This window comes from Neophocaena asiaeorientalis, unplaced genomic scaffold, assembly GCF_003031525.2.
Source record: "Neophocaena asiaeorientalis asiaeorientalis breed wild unplaced genomic scaffold, Neophocaena_asiaeorientalis_V1.1 scaffold254, whole genome shotgun sequence".
NCBI lineage: Eukaryota > Metazoa > Chordata > Mammalia > Artiodactyla > Phocoenidae > Neophocaena > Neophocaena asiaeorientalis.
Window position 1 is genome coordinate 808,335 of NW_020174705.1, and position 20,809 is coordinate 829,143.

Below are 20,809 nucleotides of genomic sequence, written 5' to 3' on the forward strand. Positions count from 1 at the left end.
AACGAGCTCAACTACTGAGTGGTGGTAACAGAGTGACTGGAAATGACATTAAAAGGAATTCTCTGCTGGACTTCCCCAGCAGCACAGTGGTTAAGAATCCGCCTGCCGATGCAGGGGACACGGGTTCAATCCCTGGTCCGGGAAGATCCCACATGCCGTGGAGCAGCTAAGCCCCTGCGCCACAACTACTGAGCCTGCGCTCCAGACACCGTGCGCCTAGAGTCTGTGCTCCGCAACAAGAGAAGCCACTGCAATAAGAAGCCCATGCACTGCAACAAAGAGTAGCCCCTGCTTGCGGCAACTAGAGAAAGCCTGCACGCAGCAACGACGACCCAACGCAGCCAAAAGAAAAGAAAAGGGAATCCTCTGGGGTGCTTGGGAACGAAGTTCTTCTGAAAATTAAGTAAAGGAAAGGGTGAAGGGTTTATTCTGATATCCCCAGAGAAACTGCATTTAGAGCAACCAGAGAGTTGATGAGGGAAAGTTACTTTGATTAAAAAAAATCCCCAATAACAAATGCAAACAGAACAACAGAATTAGAACATTGCCAGCTTGCAGGCCCTAGCGGATGAATCCAGGCAATGAACACCGAGGCTGCTGGGGCCCAGCAGTGCGGCTGGTGGAGAACTTTCTAATGACAGATCAGGCTGGGAAGGCCTGACCCCAGTAATCTCACCATTGCAGAGAGAGATGGGAAAGGCAGGCTGTGCCTCCTGATTGGCGGCAACAGAAAGTCCCAGCACCCAAGAAGCATCTTTGCCAGAAGCAAAGCTGACTGATGCGGCCTGGAGCTCTCCTATCAGCTCACAGTGAGGGCGGGGGGCCTGGCACTCCCAGACCGAGAAACACCTTGTCCGGGAGCATAAAGGAGGAGCCTCTGGAGAGGCAATAAGGGCACATCAATGAAATGTGTCAGATCCCTATTTGGACAGAATGTAGAAAGGACATTATTTAGGAGACAACCAGGAACATTGGAATGCTGACTACATATTTGATAGAACTCGTCCTAAGCTTTCAGGTGTGATGCTGGTATTGTAGTCACATTGTTTTAAAAGACCCCATCTCTCAGAGGTGTACAACAAGGTATTTCTAAATGCAATAACGCAACGCCTACGGTTTACTTTAAATAGCAGAGTGGAAGGGGTCACCCACACATGGAAGACAGGCACGTCTTGGGCAGTGAAGCATCTGAGACGCTTGCTGGGGCTCACAAGGCCACTCTGTTTAGTTTCAGATTTGTTTGATGTTTTTCATATTCAAAAATTAAAGAAACGTTTAAAACTGATCACTGGCATTCTCTCTGAGTGCAAGCAAATTGCGAAATGTTTTATATATATATATATATATATATATATGGGCTGCATCAGGTCTTTGTTGCTGCATGCGGGCTTCCTCTAGTTTCAGCAAGCAGGGGCTACTCTTTGTAGCGGTGCGTGGGCTTCTCACTGCAGTGGCTTCTCTTGTTGTGGAGCATGGGCTCTAGGCATGTGGGCTTCAGCAGTTGCAGCGTGCAGGCACTAGGGGGCAGGGGCTTCAGTAGTTGCGGTGCACGGGCTCAGTAGTTGTGGCTCGTGGGCTCTAGAGCACAGGCTCAGTAGTTGTGGTGCATGGCTTAGTTGCTCCACAGCATGCGAGATCTTCCCGGACCAGGGATTGAACCCGAGTCCCCTGCATTGGCAGGCAGACTCTTAACCACTGCGCCACCAGCAAAGTCCCTGAAATGCTATTTTTACACTGCCATTTGTTCTAGAAGCCAAACTTACAGTGAGTATGGGAATAAGTCTTTAAAATTCCCAGCAGAATGAACACTCACTTTACAGAACAGCTGCAAGTCATCATCTTGGGAGCTGCAGTAGTGAGTCTGATCAAATTATTCAGGTGTAACTCTAAAAACAAAACTTTTTTCCAGAACAAAACAGGAGGTGTGTTTTTCAGAGTGACTGATTTCCCCAAGGAGGCTAAGAGCTAGAGGCTGAAATGGGACTGATGGAGCTTCTTTGAATGTGTTCCCCCCCACTCCGAGGTTGTCCAATTGCAGCCCGAGGTGGGAGTAAGGTGGAAGCAGAGCCACGTGCCCTGCACGCTGAACTGCTCATGCCCTGGGCTCTTCCCACACAGAGCGAGGCCTTATGAGGGCCTGAGGGAAGAAAACTAGGACCCAGGATTCTGTGCAGACGGCCATGTTCTCTAAGAAAACTGTAGGGCTTTGCTCCAGTTCAGTGTTCAGGAAAGAAAGAAGGGGCACCCACCCAGGGCCTCCTGTTCCCAAACCAGAGAGCTGGCCATGCCCCATCCACAGCGCACCTGCTGGCTACCTGCAAATCCCCTGACATTTCTCAGCTGTTATTTTCATTGGGATTTTGACAAAATTGCTGATTTTGGTACAATCCAAAAGGGGAAAAAAGGAAGAGAGCTGTCCGGTTACTGAAGATGAGCCAAATGTTCAATGGTGTCAACTGTCCCAAATCTGGGTCCTGAACCAAGTGGTGGTGGCGGGGGCAAGGTTTCACCAGTGAAAACCGCTTAACAGTGCTTAAGCTGAAAGGCTGATGCTTACCACACTGTCCTGCGTAAACAGACCAGGGTGAGACCCACTCTCTCCATCCTGGAACAGTGCTTTTCACCAAATTAAAGCCTGGGATGCGCTGACGTAGTAAGACCTTCACGTAAGCCTCTCAACAAAACCACACACGCACGCTCGGAACGCAGGAAGAAGGGGGCCCGGACCATGGAGACTCCAGAAGGTCCGAGGCCTGGAGAGGTCCGCTGCGTGACGAGAATCAGGTTTTGTTTCCTGTGTCACTGCTTTCATCCCTCAAGACTCCTGCCTTTCTTGAGGCAGATCAAAGAGCTCTTCCTCAGATGAAAGGAGATTTCTTGCCATCAAAAAATACAAAACCCAAGACACAGCACAAAGGCGACGGGCAGAAGGATATTGAACTAGCCAGGCCCCAATGAAGTGCCAAGTGCCTGGCGAGAGCCCAGTGACACCACTGCCCCACGTTCTGCAGACCGACCCAAGCACTCGGCACAGAAGATGAAGAGGTCAGGTCAGAAGCTCTTTGTACCCACACTCCTCCTCCTGCTCAGCCTCCACGTCCGCAGCTGGGTGTCCTTGAAGCTCAGACCTTGAGACCGTCACGTCCCACCCTGCCTGCTCGACACCACCTCACAGATGGGCCCTCCTTTAAGGACTGTCTCCATGACCATATGTGGGATCCAGGCATCCCTGGCCAGTGCCTCCTGCTGGGCAGCGGTGCAGAGAGCAGGTCAACCTTGGGCCTGGCCAGAGACAGGTCCCTACTTGGTGGCTTGACCCCCTACTATCCCCCCAGCCCTGAAGACCTCCACCCTCCCAAATCCCAGCACGTTGGGTCCCTGCCCCCAACCCAGACAGGGCCTGAACCTTGCCTGCAACCCGCTTCCGCCTAGCTGAGACCTCATCCCAGGGAAGGAATCGCCTTCCCACAAGGCAAGTCCCGCAGCCTCAGGAGCCCTGTCGTGAACACAGGCTCCACGTGCCCTGGCCCAGCTCACGTCCTTTCACCTTTGATTTCCTTTATTAAAACTAACTTGTTAAAACTAACGTATTAAAAACAAACAAACAAAAAAACCCCCAAAAAACTAACGTATTTATCCTTAACTGAAAGCAAAAATGTTTAGTGAAGATAAATCGGAACCAGAGAGAAGAAGGAAGTGACCTGCTCACCCAGAGGTAAATCTGGTTAACCCCTTGGTCATGGATTTCAAAACAGATCTGCTAGATTTTTTTAGAGACAAAATGGAATACAGGACACACTGCTTAACACATCATAAACACGGCTTCATTCGTTAAACAGCACTGTGGCCACTGAATTCTATCATGCAGTAACCCAGAGCAGAGATGCACATTACTTAACCAGCTCCCCACCTAAGCCTCTGACACACCTCCGTTTCCAGCCCCAACACAGTGAGGAGCCCTGTCCCAGCCTGCCCGCACCTTCCCGGTCCTGCAGTAGGAACCCTGAGGGGAGCAGGCTGCTGGCAGGCGCATAACTGTGCTCCAGGGAGGTCACAGCAACTCACTTGCCCCGTGGTACCCAGCCCCCAACTCCCAACCTGTCCAGTCTTGAGAAAACACCAGACAAGCCCAATTTTGTCTACAGTCCAGCTGTGGTGGCCAGCGCTGGGTCAGTAAGATGTCTATGGGGGGCTGGGCGAAGCGCCCCTGGGCTCTGAACCGACTTGGAAGCTACGTCGAGATCTTTTTCAAGGTGCTGTTGACACATTTCACCAGGACAAGCTGCCTGAAGAAGACAGACTCAGGGACTCTGCCTCAGACCACCTGGGAACAATGCGTGGCCGTGGCCGCTGCCCATCCTGCCGCTGCCCGGGCCCAGGCCAAGGAGAGCAGAGCCAGGCAGCCCATGGCCCTCGCTGTGCGGCTGCCGTTGCTGGGGGGAACTGACTGCGGAGGTTCTGCTCAGCGCTCTCCCGGGTCCGCACCAAGGCCAAGAGCATGGGCTGATGCCCGAGGAGGCCCCATGAGCCTCTCTACCCACAATCGCCCAGGCACCAGGGCGCACACACACTCGTTTCACAGACAATCAAAGGAAACAAGGACTCGGGTTTCTCAATGTGCGTGTGCACCACCAGCATGGCCTCCTGAGTGGGTGCCCGGAGCCGGCGTAAGGCTTCCCTCCAGGGGGCTGACCACCTGCCCGCCCCCGTGCCAAGTTGGGGGACCCAGAGTCCCCATCCCACATGCGGGCTCCGAGCTGTGATCAAGTTCCTCTTGGGACTAGGTCTGCACACTGCAGGGAGGGGCACCAGTGCACAAGAAGATCCACGTCAGGAGTGGCAGGGATTTGGGCCAGGGAAGGACAAGGCCGGGGCAGCGGCTGGAGGAGCCCCCGGGGATGTGCAGGATGCCGGCGGCAGGGGAGCACGCAGCTCCAGGAGCCACGTCCCACAGCAGGAACAGCCCGTACGGAGGCCCATAAGGGTCAGTGGACATCACACAAATTTTACCCCTGAATCCTGTTTGTATGTCAATCTTCTAAATGCTCAAAAGACAGGCATTGAGGCTGCAAACAAATAGAAAACCCTGTCAAATGGACATTAATCTGAGATCAGCCAACATGTCCGTAATAAGTACAGGATCCTTCTTTAAAAGAGGTATAACATTCTTGGTAAGAGAAGGACACAGCCATCAAGAACAGATTTGTCTGACACACTTGGGAGCCATTAATGGTACTAAAGCTGCATCGGTGTCTGTCTCCATTCAATGAACCCACATGGACAAGAGCTGCTATTGTAACAGCAACAAAGCATGGTTTCCTCGTTTAAAATTTCTGTTTTAAAATATCAAAGCATTTACAAAAGAAACTGGCACACAGCTGCTGCTCCAGAGCTAACCTAACAATGCCTCTCCCTGTTACTGTGCTGCCAAAGGTCAGGCTTGCCGACGCTGTGTTCCTCCGGCACCCGACAATGGGGCACTGCAGCCAGGAAGCTCCAGGGACACACATCAGACTCTGGAGGTTCCAGGCCAGCCAGTGGCTGCGATGGTGTCCAGTGAGACCAAGAGCCCTTCTCTGGCTCCTCAGTGCTTTTCAGGATTCAGGACACACAGGTGTTTACCTGGAAAGGAAGCAGCACTGGGGCAAGGTGAATAAAATCAGCTTGTTCACCTTGCCTCAGACAGGTGACTATTAATGCTGGAGAAGTAAAGAGAAGGACCCATCTCGCCAGATGCTTTTAGCTGTTTTATATAAATGTGATCAAGGAAAGGGCTTAAAAATGATCCTCCCTGAGAATACTGCTCCAGAACACAATGGGGAGGAAGGCAGTGGAGACATGGATGCACCTCTGGCCTTACCCCCAGCACAACAAGGCACCTGCCCTGTGAACCACAAGGATCCCAGAGATGGGGAGAGGGACCAGTCAGTCCGTGGTACCTAATCTGGCAGAGTTAACCTGCCCACCATCTCCAAATCCAAGGCCTCAATAGCATGCACTCCAGGTGGTAACAGCACCCAAGGAGAAATCTCTGTGAAGGGGGAGAAAGCACTGATAGATTATCTAATGTGTCTGATTCAGTAAAAAAAAAAAAAACAGTTATCAGGAGGGGTCAAGCAGTTGTGCTGTTGTATTTGGAACAAACTGCTGAATGAAACATGATCAGAGATGAAAAACAAAGCAAACCAAAAAAAGAAGAGGCAACTAGGGAATTCCCTGGCGGTCCAGTGGTTAGGATTCCATGCTTTCACTGCCCGGGTTTAATCCCTGGTCGGGGAACTGAGATCCTGAAGCCGTGTGGCATGGCCAAAAAAAAAAAAAACGAAGGAAAAAATGTTTTTTTTTTTTTTTTTAAAAAGCAGAGGCAACCATTAACTCCAGGAAAAACAAAGAGTTATTAGGGAATTCCCTGGTGGTCCAGTGGTTAAGACTCTGTGCTTCCACTGCAGGGGGCCCAGGTTCGATCCCTGGTTGGGGAACTAAGATCCCATAAGCTGCGCAGCTCCCCCAAAAACAGTTATTAGAGGGACTTACCTGCTGGCACAGTGGTTAAGAATCCACCTGCCAGTGCAGGGGACACGGGTTCAAGCCCTGGTCCAGGAAGATCCCACGTGCTGCGGAGCAACTAAGCCTGTGCACTGCAACTACTGAGCCTGTGCTCTAGAGCCCGCGAGCCACAACTACTGAGCCCACGTGCCACAACTACTGAAGCCCGCGTGCCTACAGCCTGTGCTCTGCAACTAGAGAAAAGCCTGCGCGCAGCAACGAAGACCCAACGCAGCCAAAAAAAAAAAAGTTATTAGAAATAAATCATTATACGTCTCTACCAGCTCAGCAATCAACAATATTACATAGTTGCAATAATGTAAAGACTGAATATTAATTTAATAAAAATTACATTTGTGACAGCTGAACTGAGATAGGGGAAGAGCATTAGAAGTGTGAGAGAGTAATAACAGGAAGTACACGGATAATGTCTAGAGGTGATACAGTAAGAATAATCTATATAAACATGTTAGTCAGAACTGCTTGAGGAGATGAAGGAGTTACCCTGAGAACAGGATGGGGTGAGTGCAGGTAAAAGAAGGTAAGCTGTTTTTGTTAGAAGTTGTGTAATACAACTTGAATTTCTAATCCACTCTCATGTCTAACTTAAAAAAAAAAAATTAAAAGAACAATTGGGTTTCCCTGCTGGCACAGTGGTTAAGAATCCGCCTGCCAATGCAGGGGACATAGGTTCGAGCCCTGGTCCGGGAAGATCCCACATGCCGTGGAGCAACTAAGCCTGTGTGTCACAACTACTGAGCCTGCGCTCTAGAGCCCGCGAGCCACAACTACCGAAGCCCACGCACCTAGAGCCCGTGCTCTGCAACAAGAGAAGCCACCACGGTGAGAAGCCTGCGCACTGCAACAAAGAGTAGCCCCCGCTTGCTGCAACTAGAGAAAGCCAGTACACAGCAATGAAGACCCAATGCAGCCAAAAATAAATAAATAAAAATTAAAAAAAAAGCACAATCTTTAGGCCATGTTATCTGGCCGTAGTGTAATAAAATCAGAAATTGACTAACAAAAGATAACCTATAAAACCTTAAGCATTTGACACTCTCCTCTAAACAGCACTTGGGACAAAGGGGCATCAGCATCTGAAGGTTATAAAACTACACTGTCTGCCACTGTCGGGGACACTGGGGTCAGCTGCCAGGGTGGCCAGGGACACATTCAGAGGGGAGTGATCACCCCTCTCCATATTTTCATTTGCAGGTAAGGAGAATGGACAATTAATGAGTTAATCAACTCAAGATCTTAGAAAATATTAAACCCCTTCCTCCCAGAAGGAGGAAGCAACCTGTAAAAAGTAAAATTTAATGAGCCAGAACACATTTTTTAAAAATCTGATAAATAAAGCCAGTTCTTTGAAAGGACCCATATGGCTACTGTGATGTGGGGGGAGGGAGGAGCCAAACACGCACTTGGCATCACAGGAGAGTCGAGGCAGCACCACGGGTGGGGGAGTGGTGAGGCCAGGGCGTGAGCAGGAGGGCGGATGGCCAGCAGGCAGACCCTGGGCTGCAGGACTAACAGCAAGTCTCTGGAAAATGGGTGGTGATGAACCTGCCTTCAATGGCCAGGGTGCCGGCACCCAGGAGCCTCCACAGTCAACTGCAATGCTATCATTATTAATTATACTGTGAACTGAAAAGGCAATACTAGTCCAACATCTACACAATTTAATAAAAATAAAAGGTTATTTAGAATATTCCAGACAAAACACCCCCAAAAGGATGCAGGACTGGAAATATGAATCACAGCCACAAAATGCTTCTTTGGTATTCTAGAATTCTGCACATTCTGTTTTAGAAGCAGAAACGGGTACTAGATGGGAAAAATTTAGAACAAGCCAAGTGTTAATAATCATGTGAACAAGAAAAAAGTCTTTAAAATATATTTTCTTTTAGGTTCCACTAAGTAATTTTCACTGGATATTACCAAGTGAAAAAAAGAGAAGGGCAGAAATGCATATACCATGGCCCACCTGGTCTGTGCTTGTGTGCAGATCCAAGCAGACTCCAGGGTAAGGAAGGCATGACCAGGTAGGTGGTTACTGTGGGGATGGCACCTTCAGTCTCCCCCGGCTCTAGCCCCTCACCTGCTGCTCCTTCCCCTCCAGCAATGGACAGTGACCACTGGGCAGCACGTCTCCTGCACTGCATTCCCCATGACCGGGAGGGGGATGGAGAGGAAAAAGCAAGGCCACACTGGCCCACACCAAGGAGGAGACTCAGACCAGAGGGGGCAGGCGGGTGCCGGGAGCCCCCAGCAGGGAGGGTCACCAAGGGCCACTCACAGTGAGAATACTAATGGCACCTGTTACCCTCACTTTGGAAATGACCACCTTTGCTGGGTCACATGGCGGCTCTGAGAGTCACCTGATCCAGGCTCTCTGTCCTTTTTAAGAAGGACACGACAAGACATGAGATCAAGACTGACACTGCCTAGCAGAGCTCACATTCCAGGGGTAGGTTGGAGGGCCGGGAAGGGGTCAGCAGGGACAGGCTCCCCGGAAGGGTCTGCAGCCTGGTGAGCTCACAGGACAGGGCGGCCGCGGCTGCCTCTGATTACGGGAATAATTTAATCACAAGAAACTGCTTTATTGGACATGGGGCTGGAGGGAGAACTAGACGAACCATGAATTAAAGTGGAGGATATGAGAACCAGGCGAATCTTGGAGCCGGGGCTGGTGAGGGTCTGGAAACGGTTTGGTGGCCCTGCTGTGGCCAAGGCAGCTCTAAGCTACGAGGCTGGCTAATCGCTTCCTGCAGGCAGGCTCCACTCCAGCACCAATGGGTTTTAATAAAAACTTCCAATTGGGCCAGTAAACCCCTCATTAAGCTGTTTTCAAAGCATGAATTTAAGAGAGGTAAAGGTCACAGGGAGCATTTAATTTGCAACGGCTGCCGGGAGGTGCTGCTGTGACAGGGGACGTGGGGTCTGGGGGTGCAGGCCGCGTAAACATCTGACCTGCCCTCGGCCTGCCTGGAAACAGACTCAACACACAGGAGTGAGGGTGGCCCACTCGGCAAGAGCACAGCAGAGCAAGGCACCAAAGGTATGGTGGCAGGTGACAGACCTAAACATGGCCTGTCTGCTCGCGTCCTGCCCGCAGCCCAGGCTCTCCACGCCCCGCACAGGAGGCACGGCCCCACTACACAGCAGCTCCGCTGCCAGACACCTACCTGCCTAGGATGCTGCTTGCCTGCCCCGCCTCCCCGGCCTCACCCGCACGGGCCTCCGCAGCCTGGGCGTGTTTATTTTAAATGCTGCGATCCACTCCGTGCACCTGCCGAGAGGACCTGGTGTGCTCCCGGCTCACATGGCACACACAATCCGAGTGGTCAGCCCTCACCGTCTCTGTTGTGGTCCTGTTCCCTGACCCTGCAGTTCGAGGCGGGACCCCAACACTTGCCCAGTCCCAAGGAAGACAGTGCACTAGCTGACACAATTTTCACGTTAGGCTAAATCAAAAATTCATCCACTGAGCTTCTCAATAAAACCAAGGATCCCTAAATGTCCAATTCTTGGCCTGATGAGCCTACAGTAAAACAGTGAACACTTATCCTCAAAAGGAACATCCCGGGCATGGAGCCTTTCGGAATCCTTCCTTAAAATTCCCTCTTCCCCCTCCCTCCCCACCAGAGTTGAGAAATAGGGAAATATGTCCCTTAAGAGAAAACTCCTAAGGAGTGAATCAAACGCACTTATGTTGTGCCTGTCAGGACAGCAAGGCTCCTGACAGATGAATCTCAGTGCTGAAAAGTGGAGACAGGGATGAAGGTGCCTGGAGGTCACTTGCCTGGAGGTCACCTGCTGGGAGGTCATCCCTGAAGGTCACCTGCCAGGAGGTCACCACCTGGAGGCACCATCTGCACACACTGAGGTTCCTCAAGATAAAATCAAATCAAAGAAGTTACAAAACATTCACTCCCAAGGCCTCAGGAGCCATGAAGAAGGAGTGAGGCCTCAGGAAAGCACTAGCATCCCCACGTCTGTCTGTCTGTCTGTCTGCCTGGGCGTGAGGACCCTGGTAGATGGCCAAGAGCCGGAGCCGAGGAGATCCTGACCTGGGCTTGGCCAGCGTGCATCACCCATCCTCCAGTGGGTTGGCCTGTCCCTCTGGCGCTCTCGCCTGCCCAGGCCTGGGAGGGGCCTCCCTCTGAGCGTGGACTCTGCAGAAGCACTTGGAGGGAACCACAGGTCAGCCCGGAGAAAACGACTGAGGTGACCCTTCACTCACCCTGACCTGAGCACATGCGGGCAGAGGGGAGTCCCTTCCTGGAGCCTCCCTCCCTATGGCCCCGCCTGGAGCCCCACAGGACTCAGCCTTGGGCCAAGAGCAGCCTCGTCCAGGGGGAAAAGACCAGAAAGCCCTTCCTGGAAGCCTCAGCTAAGCCAGGACTGCCAGATTCCTGCAGAGTTTTCAAATGCACAGGGACCAGCATGAAGTTCGAAAAAGGCTCCCAGCCCCAAGCTCGCAAATATCAAAAAAGCACACTTCCTGCAGGGGAGCAGGAAACAGGCCGCACTTACAGGGCACAGAATTTTAGATCTATTTTTTGAAGTAAAAGTTCCAACACTAGTGGCCTCCAAAGTGCACAGCAGAGAGTGCATGGTGGTGGGCACCACGGTCTCCTGTGTTCACACGGCCTCTCCTCACCCAGAGTCCCCTCGAACAGAACTGAAAACAAACGCTATGCACTGCTTTGCCTCTTGTTGATGTAATAACTGTGAGACAGTCAAGGAATCCCGTCTCCAGCTCCTGGTCTAGGCCACAAGCTCCAAGTCACCCGTCATACTTGTCACAAGGAGGCCCTGCACGGCTGGTAAGGGAATGACCTTTAAGGAATGAAGCGCGAAGACAGTGACCTCTGATGCAGGGGGCATGCGCCTCAGAGGCCAGGTGGAGACGGTGAGGGGGGCAGCCCTGGACCCCAACTGCCTACCGTGCATGGAGGGAGAGGTCAGCATGGGAGCAGGAGGGGCGGGAGGGCACTGGGCTCCCATCCCACCCGACATGGATCTTGGTGCCCCGGGGAACCCCTGCTTCTGCTTCCTGAGCCTGGGAGGACCCTTTAGACGCATCAACTGCTGAACCCGCTATGTCCCCACGGCTGCTCAGAGGCCCCGGGGTCGAGACCAGCTGCGCGCTCAGCCTGCCTGATCACTCCCGGCCACGTGCCCAGAGCCCTGCGCCTCTACCGGCTCGGGAGCCTCTGGGGCTGTGCTGCTCACAGAGCACAGGTGGGACCTGAAGTCTCCCCACAGAGAACCAAGCAAAACCTGAGACTGTGGGGCACCCAGGAAACTTGCGCTGCATGGGGTGTCCCCGGGGATGCCTGGGAGTGGAGAGCAGGCCTGCAGGACACTGCAGTCCTCATGCCACAAGTCCCTCCATCACCAGAAGGGTACAACCAATGACAACGTGCTGGGACACCCCACTGGGTGCCCATCACCAGTATGAAAACAGATGTCAGCATATGAGGGCATGACAGACGGAGGCATGACAGTAGCATTAGTCCCCCATCTGGTGGAAGGCCGTGGGTGAGGATGCAGGTCAAGGGCAAATGGGTTATCAGAGAGAGACGGTGCAACCACAGAGAACGAGAGACGCCAGCACGAGAAGCCAGGACACGTGTAAAGATACATACCCCAGATTACCTCTAACATGGTAGGCTATCCTAAGTGTCTGCCACTTACCAAATGAATACCTGAAAGACAGAAGGGGAAGAATGTATTAATTTAGGACGGCTTTACCAAAAACTTCTAATTTAAGCATCATTTCACCCCACTAAAGAAAGATTAACACAGTGTCTCCAAACAGAACGGGGACAAGTTACAGAGGTCACCACATTACTGAGGTATAAGGAAAAAGTGAGGGGAGACATGCACTCAGGTGACAGAGTAGAGGGGCAGCTGAGGGGATACCTGCCCTCAGGTGACTGAGTGGAGGAGACCTGTATTTGGGTGTCTGAGTGGAGGTGAAGGTTAGGGGAAAAGTCACCTCAGGTGTAAGAGTAGAGGTGAAGCTAAGGGGTGACCTATCCTGAGGAGTCTGAGTGGAGATGAAGCTGAGGGGAGACCTGGTCTCAGATGTTTGAGTGACATGAAGGTGCAGGGAGACCTGCCCTCAGGTGTCTGAGTGAAGGTGAAGGTGAGAGGAGACCTGACCTGAGGTTTCTGAGTGGAGATGAGGGTGAGAAGAGACCTGTCCTGAGGTATCTGAGTGGATATGAAGGTGAGTGGAGACCTGCCATCAGGTGACACAGTGGAGAGAAAGCTAAGGGGAGATACACCCTCAGGTTTCCAGGTGGAGATGAAGGTGACAGAGACCTTCCCTCTAAGGTCTAAGTGGAGGTAAAGGTGAGGGGAGAACCTCCTACAGGTGTCTGAGTGGATGTGAAAATGAGGGTAGACCTGTGCAGAGGTGTGCGAGTAGAGGTGAAGCTGAGGGAAGACCTGTCCTCAGGTCCCTGAGTGGAGGTAAAGCTGAGGGGTGACCTGCATTCAGGTGTCTGAGTGAAGATAAATGTCAAGGGAGACCTGTCCTAGGTCTCTTAGTAAAGATGAGGTGAAGGGAGACCTGCACTCAGGTGTCTGAGTGGAGGTGAAGCTAAAGTGGAGACCTCTCCTGAGGTGTCTGTGTAGAGGTGAAGAAGAGGGGAGATATGCACTGAGGTTTCTGAGTGGAGGTGAAGCTGAGGGGGCACCTGCTCTCAGGCGTCTGAGTGGAGATAAAAATGAGGCGAGACCAGCCATCAGCTCTCTGAGTGGAGGTGAAGCTGAAGGGAGTCCTGCCCTGAAGTGTCTGAGCAAAGATGAAGTTGAGGGGAGACATGCTCTGAGGTGTGAGTGGAGGTGAAGCTGAGGGGAGACCTGTCCTAGTTTACTGAACTTGGGGTGCACACCTTAGGTACCCAGGTAACTGTCATTGACAGTAGTGTTTCCTATTTGCCCCATTGTACAATCACACTACAGGGCCACGCCCACAACAGGGTATCAATAAACATGTTTGGAAAAGTAAATGTAATACTGTTCACCCTTGAACAATTTGGCATTTAGGCGGGCTATTCTGCAGTGGAGGTTTTTTTTAGATCGGCCCTCTCACTGCAGGTTGAGTGGTTTCCTCATAGGTTTTAGTGAGAAACCTGTGTAGACGTGGACTCAACGCAATTCTGACCCATGCATTCAGAGGTCAACTGTACTTGGTTTTACTGCAGTTAATAATTTCCTTCAAACACCATGAAAATGTCCTACCCTAGAATCTTTAATTTCAAAGGACACCCCATTACCACGAGCACAGGTTATTAGAAAAGCAACCCTAAATGGAGGATGTGTCAGACATGCCTTCCCTGTGGAATCTGAGCGAGTTGGGGGTCTTCGCCCACAAGGGCTTCCAGGACACACCCCTGGGGAGCACAAACATGTGTATGGACCCCAGGTCATGGAAAAGAACCCCACAATGTAACACAAGTGGCCCTGGCTGGAATCGCAGTGGCTCCAGAACACATTCCTCACACCTGTGAATCCTCTGCCCATCACTCTGCCCGAGTTAACACAACACCCAGCAGGAGGACCCGAGAATACAAGGGACACAACTGTCTCTAACTGACTCTGCAAGTGATCATGAGAGAAAGGAACAAGGCAGCGATCCCAGCTACACCGTGGATGAGCCATGCAGCGCCTCCTCAGTGATGGCAGCTGCACAGGGAGGCCGCACAGGGTGACTCCATCTGTGTGAAGCAGCCGGAGCAGGCATGTCCGCACAGACAGGAAGCAAGAGTGGGTGCCAGGGGGTGAGGACGCAGGCCCAGGCTGATGAAATGTTTTAGAGGCAGATGGTGATTGTTCTTACACGTGTTAAATGGTTACATTTTATGGTTTGTAAATAAAGATGTTAAAAAAAAAAAAGTTGTCTGATTAAGGAGGTGTGAATGAAACGATACGAAGTCTGAGATTTGCTGGAAGCTCCCAGTGAGGGGAGGGAAGGGCAGGGTGCGGGGTCGCGAGGAGGGCGCCCTGACTGCCTGTTTCCCACACAAAGCAATTTCCCACCTGAGAAGGCAGGACACAGACCCTGCAGGCCAGGCAATAAAGAACATGGTGAGGCCAGGGCCATTCCTCACTGAGTAGGGGTGTTTTAACAATCTGACCCAGAGAGATGCTGGCTTCCTACAGGGAAAGCTGCACGGAGGAGTGAGGACAGACGAGCATAGAACATGGGCCTGAGTGCTCTGCGTTACTCCCTCTGCTTCTGAGCAGGATTCTGAGCTTCCATAATAAAAACCTATAAACAGCCAGTGCACACACTGGCTAATGCGACAAATAAGTTTACCCAGTAAATTCTCCCAATAAACAACCTTGGTGAGCAGAGAAAAGGGAAGGGGCTGACTTTTTTTTTTTTGCGGTACACGGGCCTCTCACTGTTGTTGCCTCTCCCGTTGCGGAGCACAGGCTCCGGATGCGCAGGCTCAGTGGCCATGGCTCACGGGCCTAGCCGCTCCGGGGCACGTGGGATCTTCCCGCACTGGGGCAAGAATCCGTGTCCCCTGCATCAGCAGGCGGACTCTCAACCACTGCGCCACCAGGGAAGCCCAGGGCTGACTTTTAAAACCTCACAAACAATGGACGTTTTACATTTTCATCAGAACCAACTGGAAGAGACTGAAAGCTAACAGGACAGAGGAGGCCTGGCCCAGCTCCCACCCACAGCCTGGCCACCAGAACAGTGTCCCCGTGGACACCGGCGATGGGCTTGTGGCATCACTGCTGTCAAATTTGCTGAGGGCATTTGGAAATGCGTTCTCTCCTAACTTCACCTGTTTTGAATTTTAAATTTCAAGGCTGCTTGATATAAGATTTTTAAATATAGGCAGTTATATCTAATCACATGAAAAGTTAAAAAGTATTCATTAGACTTTTACAGCTTTTATTATATTTTTAACAGCTGGAACTTATTTTAGAAGAGATGGCTGTCCACGGAACTACTTTGGGGGATGGTCTGTTGTTTTGTTCTTTAAAGAAACTCAAGTCCTCCCTGGTCTAAGAGTTCCAGATTTTGCTCCCAAATGGTCTGTATTAACGCCTTACCTCCAACTGTCTGTTAGTGACAGGCCTTCCCCCGTCAGAGGTGGCCCACAGCCCACCGACCACTCATCTCCACGGCAAGGAAGCCAGAGAACCAAGAAGGGAGGGGTGTGTGTGCCAGGCCTCCTCGCGCCCATGTCTGCAGCCCTAGGCCTTGAGCTACCCCAGCGACCTCTATGCAAGGCTCCTGTTTTACAGAAAGCCTCTGATTAGAAAACTAAAGCAGTTCCCAGTGATTTTTCACTTTGTAAGAAGGCATCATGGATAAATATTTTATTTTTATTTTATAAATTTTTAAAAAAGATTTATTTTATTTATTTATTTTTGGCTGTGTTGGGTCTTTGTTGCTGTGCACGGGCTTTCTCTAGTTGCAGTGAGCAGGGGCTACTCTTCGTTGTGGTGCACGGGCTTCTCATTGCGGTGGCTTCTCTTGTTGCAGAGCACAGGCTCTAGGTGCCTGGGCTTCAGGAGTTGTGGCTCCGGGGCTCTGGAGCGCAGGCTCCGTAGTTGTGGCGCACGGGCTTAGTTGTTCTGCAGCATGTGTGATCTTCCCGGACCAGGGCACGAACCCATGTCCCCTGCAGTGGCAGGCGGATTCTTAACCACTGCGCCACCAGGGAAGCCCTGGATAAATATTTTAGATTGCTCTCCCCTGGCTGTGGAGGGGCAGCTGTGAATTTGTAGAATTCTCCCACTTTCTTGCCTGGCACAGAGCGCTTCTCGAAGGCCCACTCAGGAAGCAGGTGGATGGGAATTCATGATAAAGCATGGTCTTCCAAGCCGTGCCCATGAGTGCTGCGTGGAGACGGCTGAACAGAAGCAGGGCAGGACAGAAAGGCCAGAGGGGGTGAAGCAGTGGCCCGACCGATGCAGCCAATGGGTGACTGCCCCCCCCCCGCCCCCAGTCCAGGAACATGGTCTGTCTTGGGACCCGCCACGTCTTGGCACCGTCTGAGAGAGCAGAGAAGGCCCGTGTCAGTGTCCGATGACCGTGGGCAGCAGTGAGCCACTCCTTCGACAAGGACATGGGGCTTCCCCAAGGGACAGGGCCCTGCTGCACGGCCACACGGCAGAAATGGCACCATGTTGCTGCCCGGACCTCGCAAAACCGTAGCAGGAATTCATTTCTACACATCAAATCTATCTACACCCGTAAAAGCACCTGGGGCTACGGGCAGGGGCAGCCGTGGACATCAACTGCGTTTAAAGCCAAAATAAAGTTTTCATCCTCAACAGTCTGAAGGCGGCCGCTATGCAGGGGTCCCCTCCGCACCTCTGCAGCCCTCGGGCATCTGCTGCCGGCACTCTTTGAAGTTGATACTCTGTCCCTTCTGCCAGAGGAAAGTGCCAAGGCGGCTTCCTCTGCAGGAAGGGACCTCCGGAGCCCCCGACCTCGCTCCAAGTTTCTAGAGATAATCCTTTCTTCTTTGTGGGGGCCGGGAAGGTGGGAAGAGGAAAGGACGGCCACACGGCCATCCTTAAGAGCAACAAAGAAGCCCTTTAGGATTCCTGTCAAAGCAAAGCACAGATAACAGAACCAGAAATCCAACTTTTTGGGAAAGTTGATACTAACTGAAGAAACTGGAGAAGAAGGGACAACTCGGGCTTCCGATGCCATTTGAGCAGGACAGCACTGGGCTGGTCCGTCTTCCGTGAGGTCACTCGCATTTCACGCAACAACCGTCACTGAGCTGTGGCTCTGTCTCTCTTCAGTGTCACTGACCCCAAGATGTTTCAATGCCTAGAGCAAGAGGACGGGCACCCAGGGCACCAATAAACATGCTCCAGTCCACGGTGACTTGGCCAATGACTGAGTAAACACGGGGGTGCCAGAGAGACCTGTGGGGAAGAGCCCACGTCACTGTGTGTGCCCCCCTCGAGGAGGGGCTGACACCACCCCCCCCTCCATGTGTGGGCTGCGCTGTGATGACCTCCAATGAGGACACGGTGGAGACTTGGGACAGTGGAGATGCCTGATAGGCATGACCTCGGCCAGAGGTCAGGGCAACGTCCGCAGACAGGTCGTGCTGAGGGCAGGGACTCCTGATCCGACGTGTCGACAACAGCACTTTACCTCTGGTCTTCCTCTCAAACCCATCACCATGACAACAATGAGAAAAACATCAGACAAATCCCGCCGGAGGGACATTCTACAAAACCCCTGATCGGTCCTCCTCAACACTGTCTAGGCGTCCAGAACAGGGGCGTCTGAGCCACGGTCCCAGCCCAAGGGGGCCCAAGGAGATGCGGCAACCAGATGTCTGTGGGGCCTGGATGGGGTCCCGGGATGGGAAGGACTGAGAAGAGGTGAATGAACAATAGTGTCAACACTGGCTTGTTAAGTGTGACAAATGCACCGTCTAATGTAGAGGATAATAACGGGAAACTGGGAGTGGGACGCACAGGAACTCTGCACTGCTTCTGCAGTAATTCAGTAGGTCTCAAACTCTTCTAAAAATGAAGTCTGTGAAATTAAGAAAAGTCGAGGTAGCTGGGCAGCAACAACATCTGCACCTGTCAGGAGAGCTGCCTCCAACCCCGCAAACAGAACACACAGAACGGCCATCACCTCAAGGCCAGCCCAGCTCCCCTCCTGTGAGTGCAACACCCGGGGGCTCTGGCAACGGCCAAGGGAGGTGAACTCAAGTTCTGGCCAGAACAGGACAGACTTGCCCTGCATCTGATGTGCCTGGCCCAAAGCTCCTTGCTGCAGACCCAGCGCCTGGCCACCCCCCACCCCGTCCCGCCTGCCAGAGCTGCGCCCTCTGCCAGCAAGGCCTCCTCTATGAAACCCAGACATGGAACCAAGAGTGTCACGGAGCTGGCCCTGGCTGTCTGCCCTTCGGGGACGACTATGACTCCTGCTGTCACCCAGTCCCGGGGCACCATTAAATCAGAACCTACTCCCGCCACACTTGATTGAGACTCTGGGGGGCGGTGTGTGATCCCAAAGCCATGTGGCGCGGCCACACCTGTGTCCTTGGAAACTCTGGGCCCCCCGGGCCGGCCTTGCACCTCTCCTGAGGGACCTGCTGGCCTGGTGGGCTTCTTACTGCCCGCTCTCGGGGGCAGCACTGTCCTCAGGGAGTCTCCCAAGTGTCCAGCCCCTGGGCGCCAAGCCTCTGCCTCACTTCCTGTCTTGAAGAACCGTCTGGTGTCGTCTCCTTCCCATGTCCAGAAGACACAACAGGTGTCAGGAAGGTGTACCCCTGCTGCCTGCTGCACCCTCTCTCAGAGTTTCTCAACCAACCCAGACAGAACAGAACCACAACCTAAGGAAACACCACGACGGCAGTGCATCTGCTCCTCCTTCTCCTCCCTCTGGCCAGTGAAGTCCAAGGACTCCCTCACCCACCCCGCAGCTCCGACCCACCTGGCCCGCTTTGTGAGTCTGCGGCACCTTGACCCTATGAGGCCCCCTCTTACGGGCCGTGGGAGTCGTTCCCTTCGGGCCGTGGGAGCCGTTCCCATTCCCTGAAAGGAGCCTGACAGTAGCCCTGGTCTAGAGGTAACAGGGCCCAGCTTCCAAGGCCTGAAAATCCAAAACCATGCCTGCCCTGCTCTTCAAGACGAGGTGGGGCAGGTGGGGAGGGCGGTTGTGGTCCTCGCCTTAGATCTGCCCACATGTGAAAGTACCGCCTTCTAACTGCCGGGCCTGGAACAGCAGATACCCAGAGGAAGCTGGCACGTGTCCCTGACAAACCACAGGGCGTGTGAGGAGCAGAGCTGACAGCCACTATGGACTCAAGGCCACACTGGTGCTGGCAGCAGAGGAAGGTTCCGGAGATACCCTGCAGGTGAAATCAGGAGGATGTGGAGGTTGGTGAAACATGGGGGAAGCAGGAAGACTCACAAACAAGTCCCAGATCTCCCCAGGATCCCACCTGGGGGACAGGCTGAGTGTGGACATGCTGATTTGTGGAGCTAGGGACACAGCTAAGCCAACAACACAGCCCAGGTGTCTATGGGGCCAGGGCTGGGTCTCAGCATGGCCATGGCTGGCCCCAAGCCTACCCATGCGCTGCGCTGCCTCCAGGGTGCAGCTCCAGGAGAGGACCCCAGAGAGCCGGACCCTCACCCAGGGGCAGACCACCCCAGCTGGCCCTGTCTTGGTTCCCTTGTTTCTGCTGCAAGGTGGGAACACTGTAATCCTGCTCTCCTTCCTGCCACCACTAGACAAGCAGTTGATAACACCAGTCTTTTCTGGCTCCTCTGAAAGTATCGCTTCCAGAGTCTGAGGACCTGGGTCATCACCCTACAAAGCACTAACTGTATGACTAAAGCCACTCGCCCCACAATGAAGATCTCTGACCACTGTCGCCATGAATTGGATTCATCAGGTTCCTGCTAGCCTCACCACGCATGTACTAGGACCATGTCAGGAAGGCGGGAGAAGGGCGGGCACGATCCCAGGATCCCAGAAGGAGCAGGCTGTCTGGAAGGCTGCCTGACTCCGCCCAAGATATCGACGTGGGGCCCCAGCAGCCTCACTTGGCAGCAACGCTGCATCCCATGTCTGCTGAGGACGTTCATTTCCAACGCTGGGACTTCATCACAGATGCCAGTTGGGGTCAGCAGGAGCAGAGGGGACACCCACTTAAGAGAAGGGAGTGGGCAATGCTTCAAGTGAAGCAGCGGCCATAGTGCACACAAGCCAGGCTGGGCAGGCGCCGAGCCACCACCATGGGACCCCAGGGCAGGGGCCTCGTTGCCGGCCAAGATGTGCCCCGTGCACCTGCCTGGTGCCTCCTTGCCCCATGTGGGCTTCCTGTCCCCACTGCAGGCCACCAGCTGGATGACACTTGAAAGACATCCAATCAACAGTGTCCATTATCTGAGGATCTCACCCCAAACAGATATCCTTTTCCCTCAACTTAGAATAAATGGGACGTGAAAGAACAGAGTGTGTCTAACTCTCATGCTGGGGCATCAAGAAAACGAAAGCCCAATTTCCATTTAAGGGGTCCTCACTCTCCCAGTAAGTTTCCAGCATCACTCTGACAACCTGGAAACTATCATCCATTAAGGAGCCCCGAGTCAAGGTGACCTGAGACACCTTCCAGATCGAGTGGCCTGCCCAGCCTCGCCTGGGGCCCCACACGTGGGCCACAGCAAGCAGCCTGCAGCTCCGCTGGGAACACAGATGTTCGGCATCAAGAATGTGGTAAAT

General features: G+C 52.9%; 1 protein-coding gene and 1 non-coding gene across 5 annotated transcripts in view; one reads left to right on the plus strand and one right to left on the minus strand.

Annotated features, from left to right (window-relative positions):
• Window positions 1-20,809, minus strand: part of LMF1 (lipase maturation factor 1) — an 82,984-nt gene that overhangs the window by 45,243 nt on the left and 16,932 nt on the right. For 2 of the 4 annotated variants that reach the window (XM_024759393.1, XM_024759394.1), the window contains one exon: window positions 12,253-12,263. The exons of the other annotated variants lie outside the window; for them this stretch is intronic. In XM_024759393.1, the coding sequence (XP_024615161.1) occupies window positions 12,253-12,263 (11 nt within the window). The remainder of the gene's footprint in view (window positions 1-12,252; window positions 12,264-20,809) is intronic. 4 annotated transcript variants of the gene reach the window in all.
• TRNAG-UCC (transfer RNA glycine (anticodon UCC)) lies at window positions 6,407-6,479 on the plus strand. The gene has a single exon. It is a non-coding gene; the product is annotated as a tRNA-Gly (tRNA).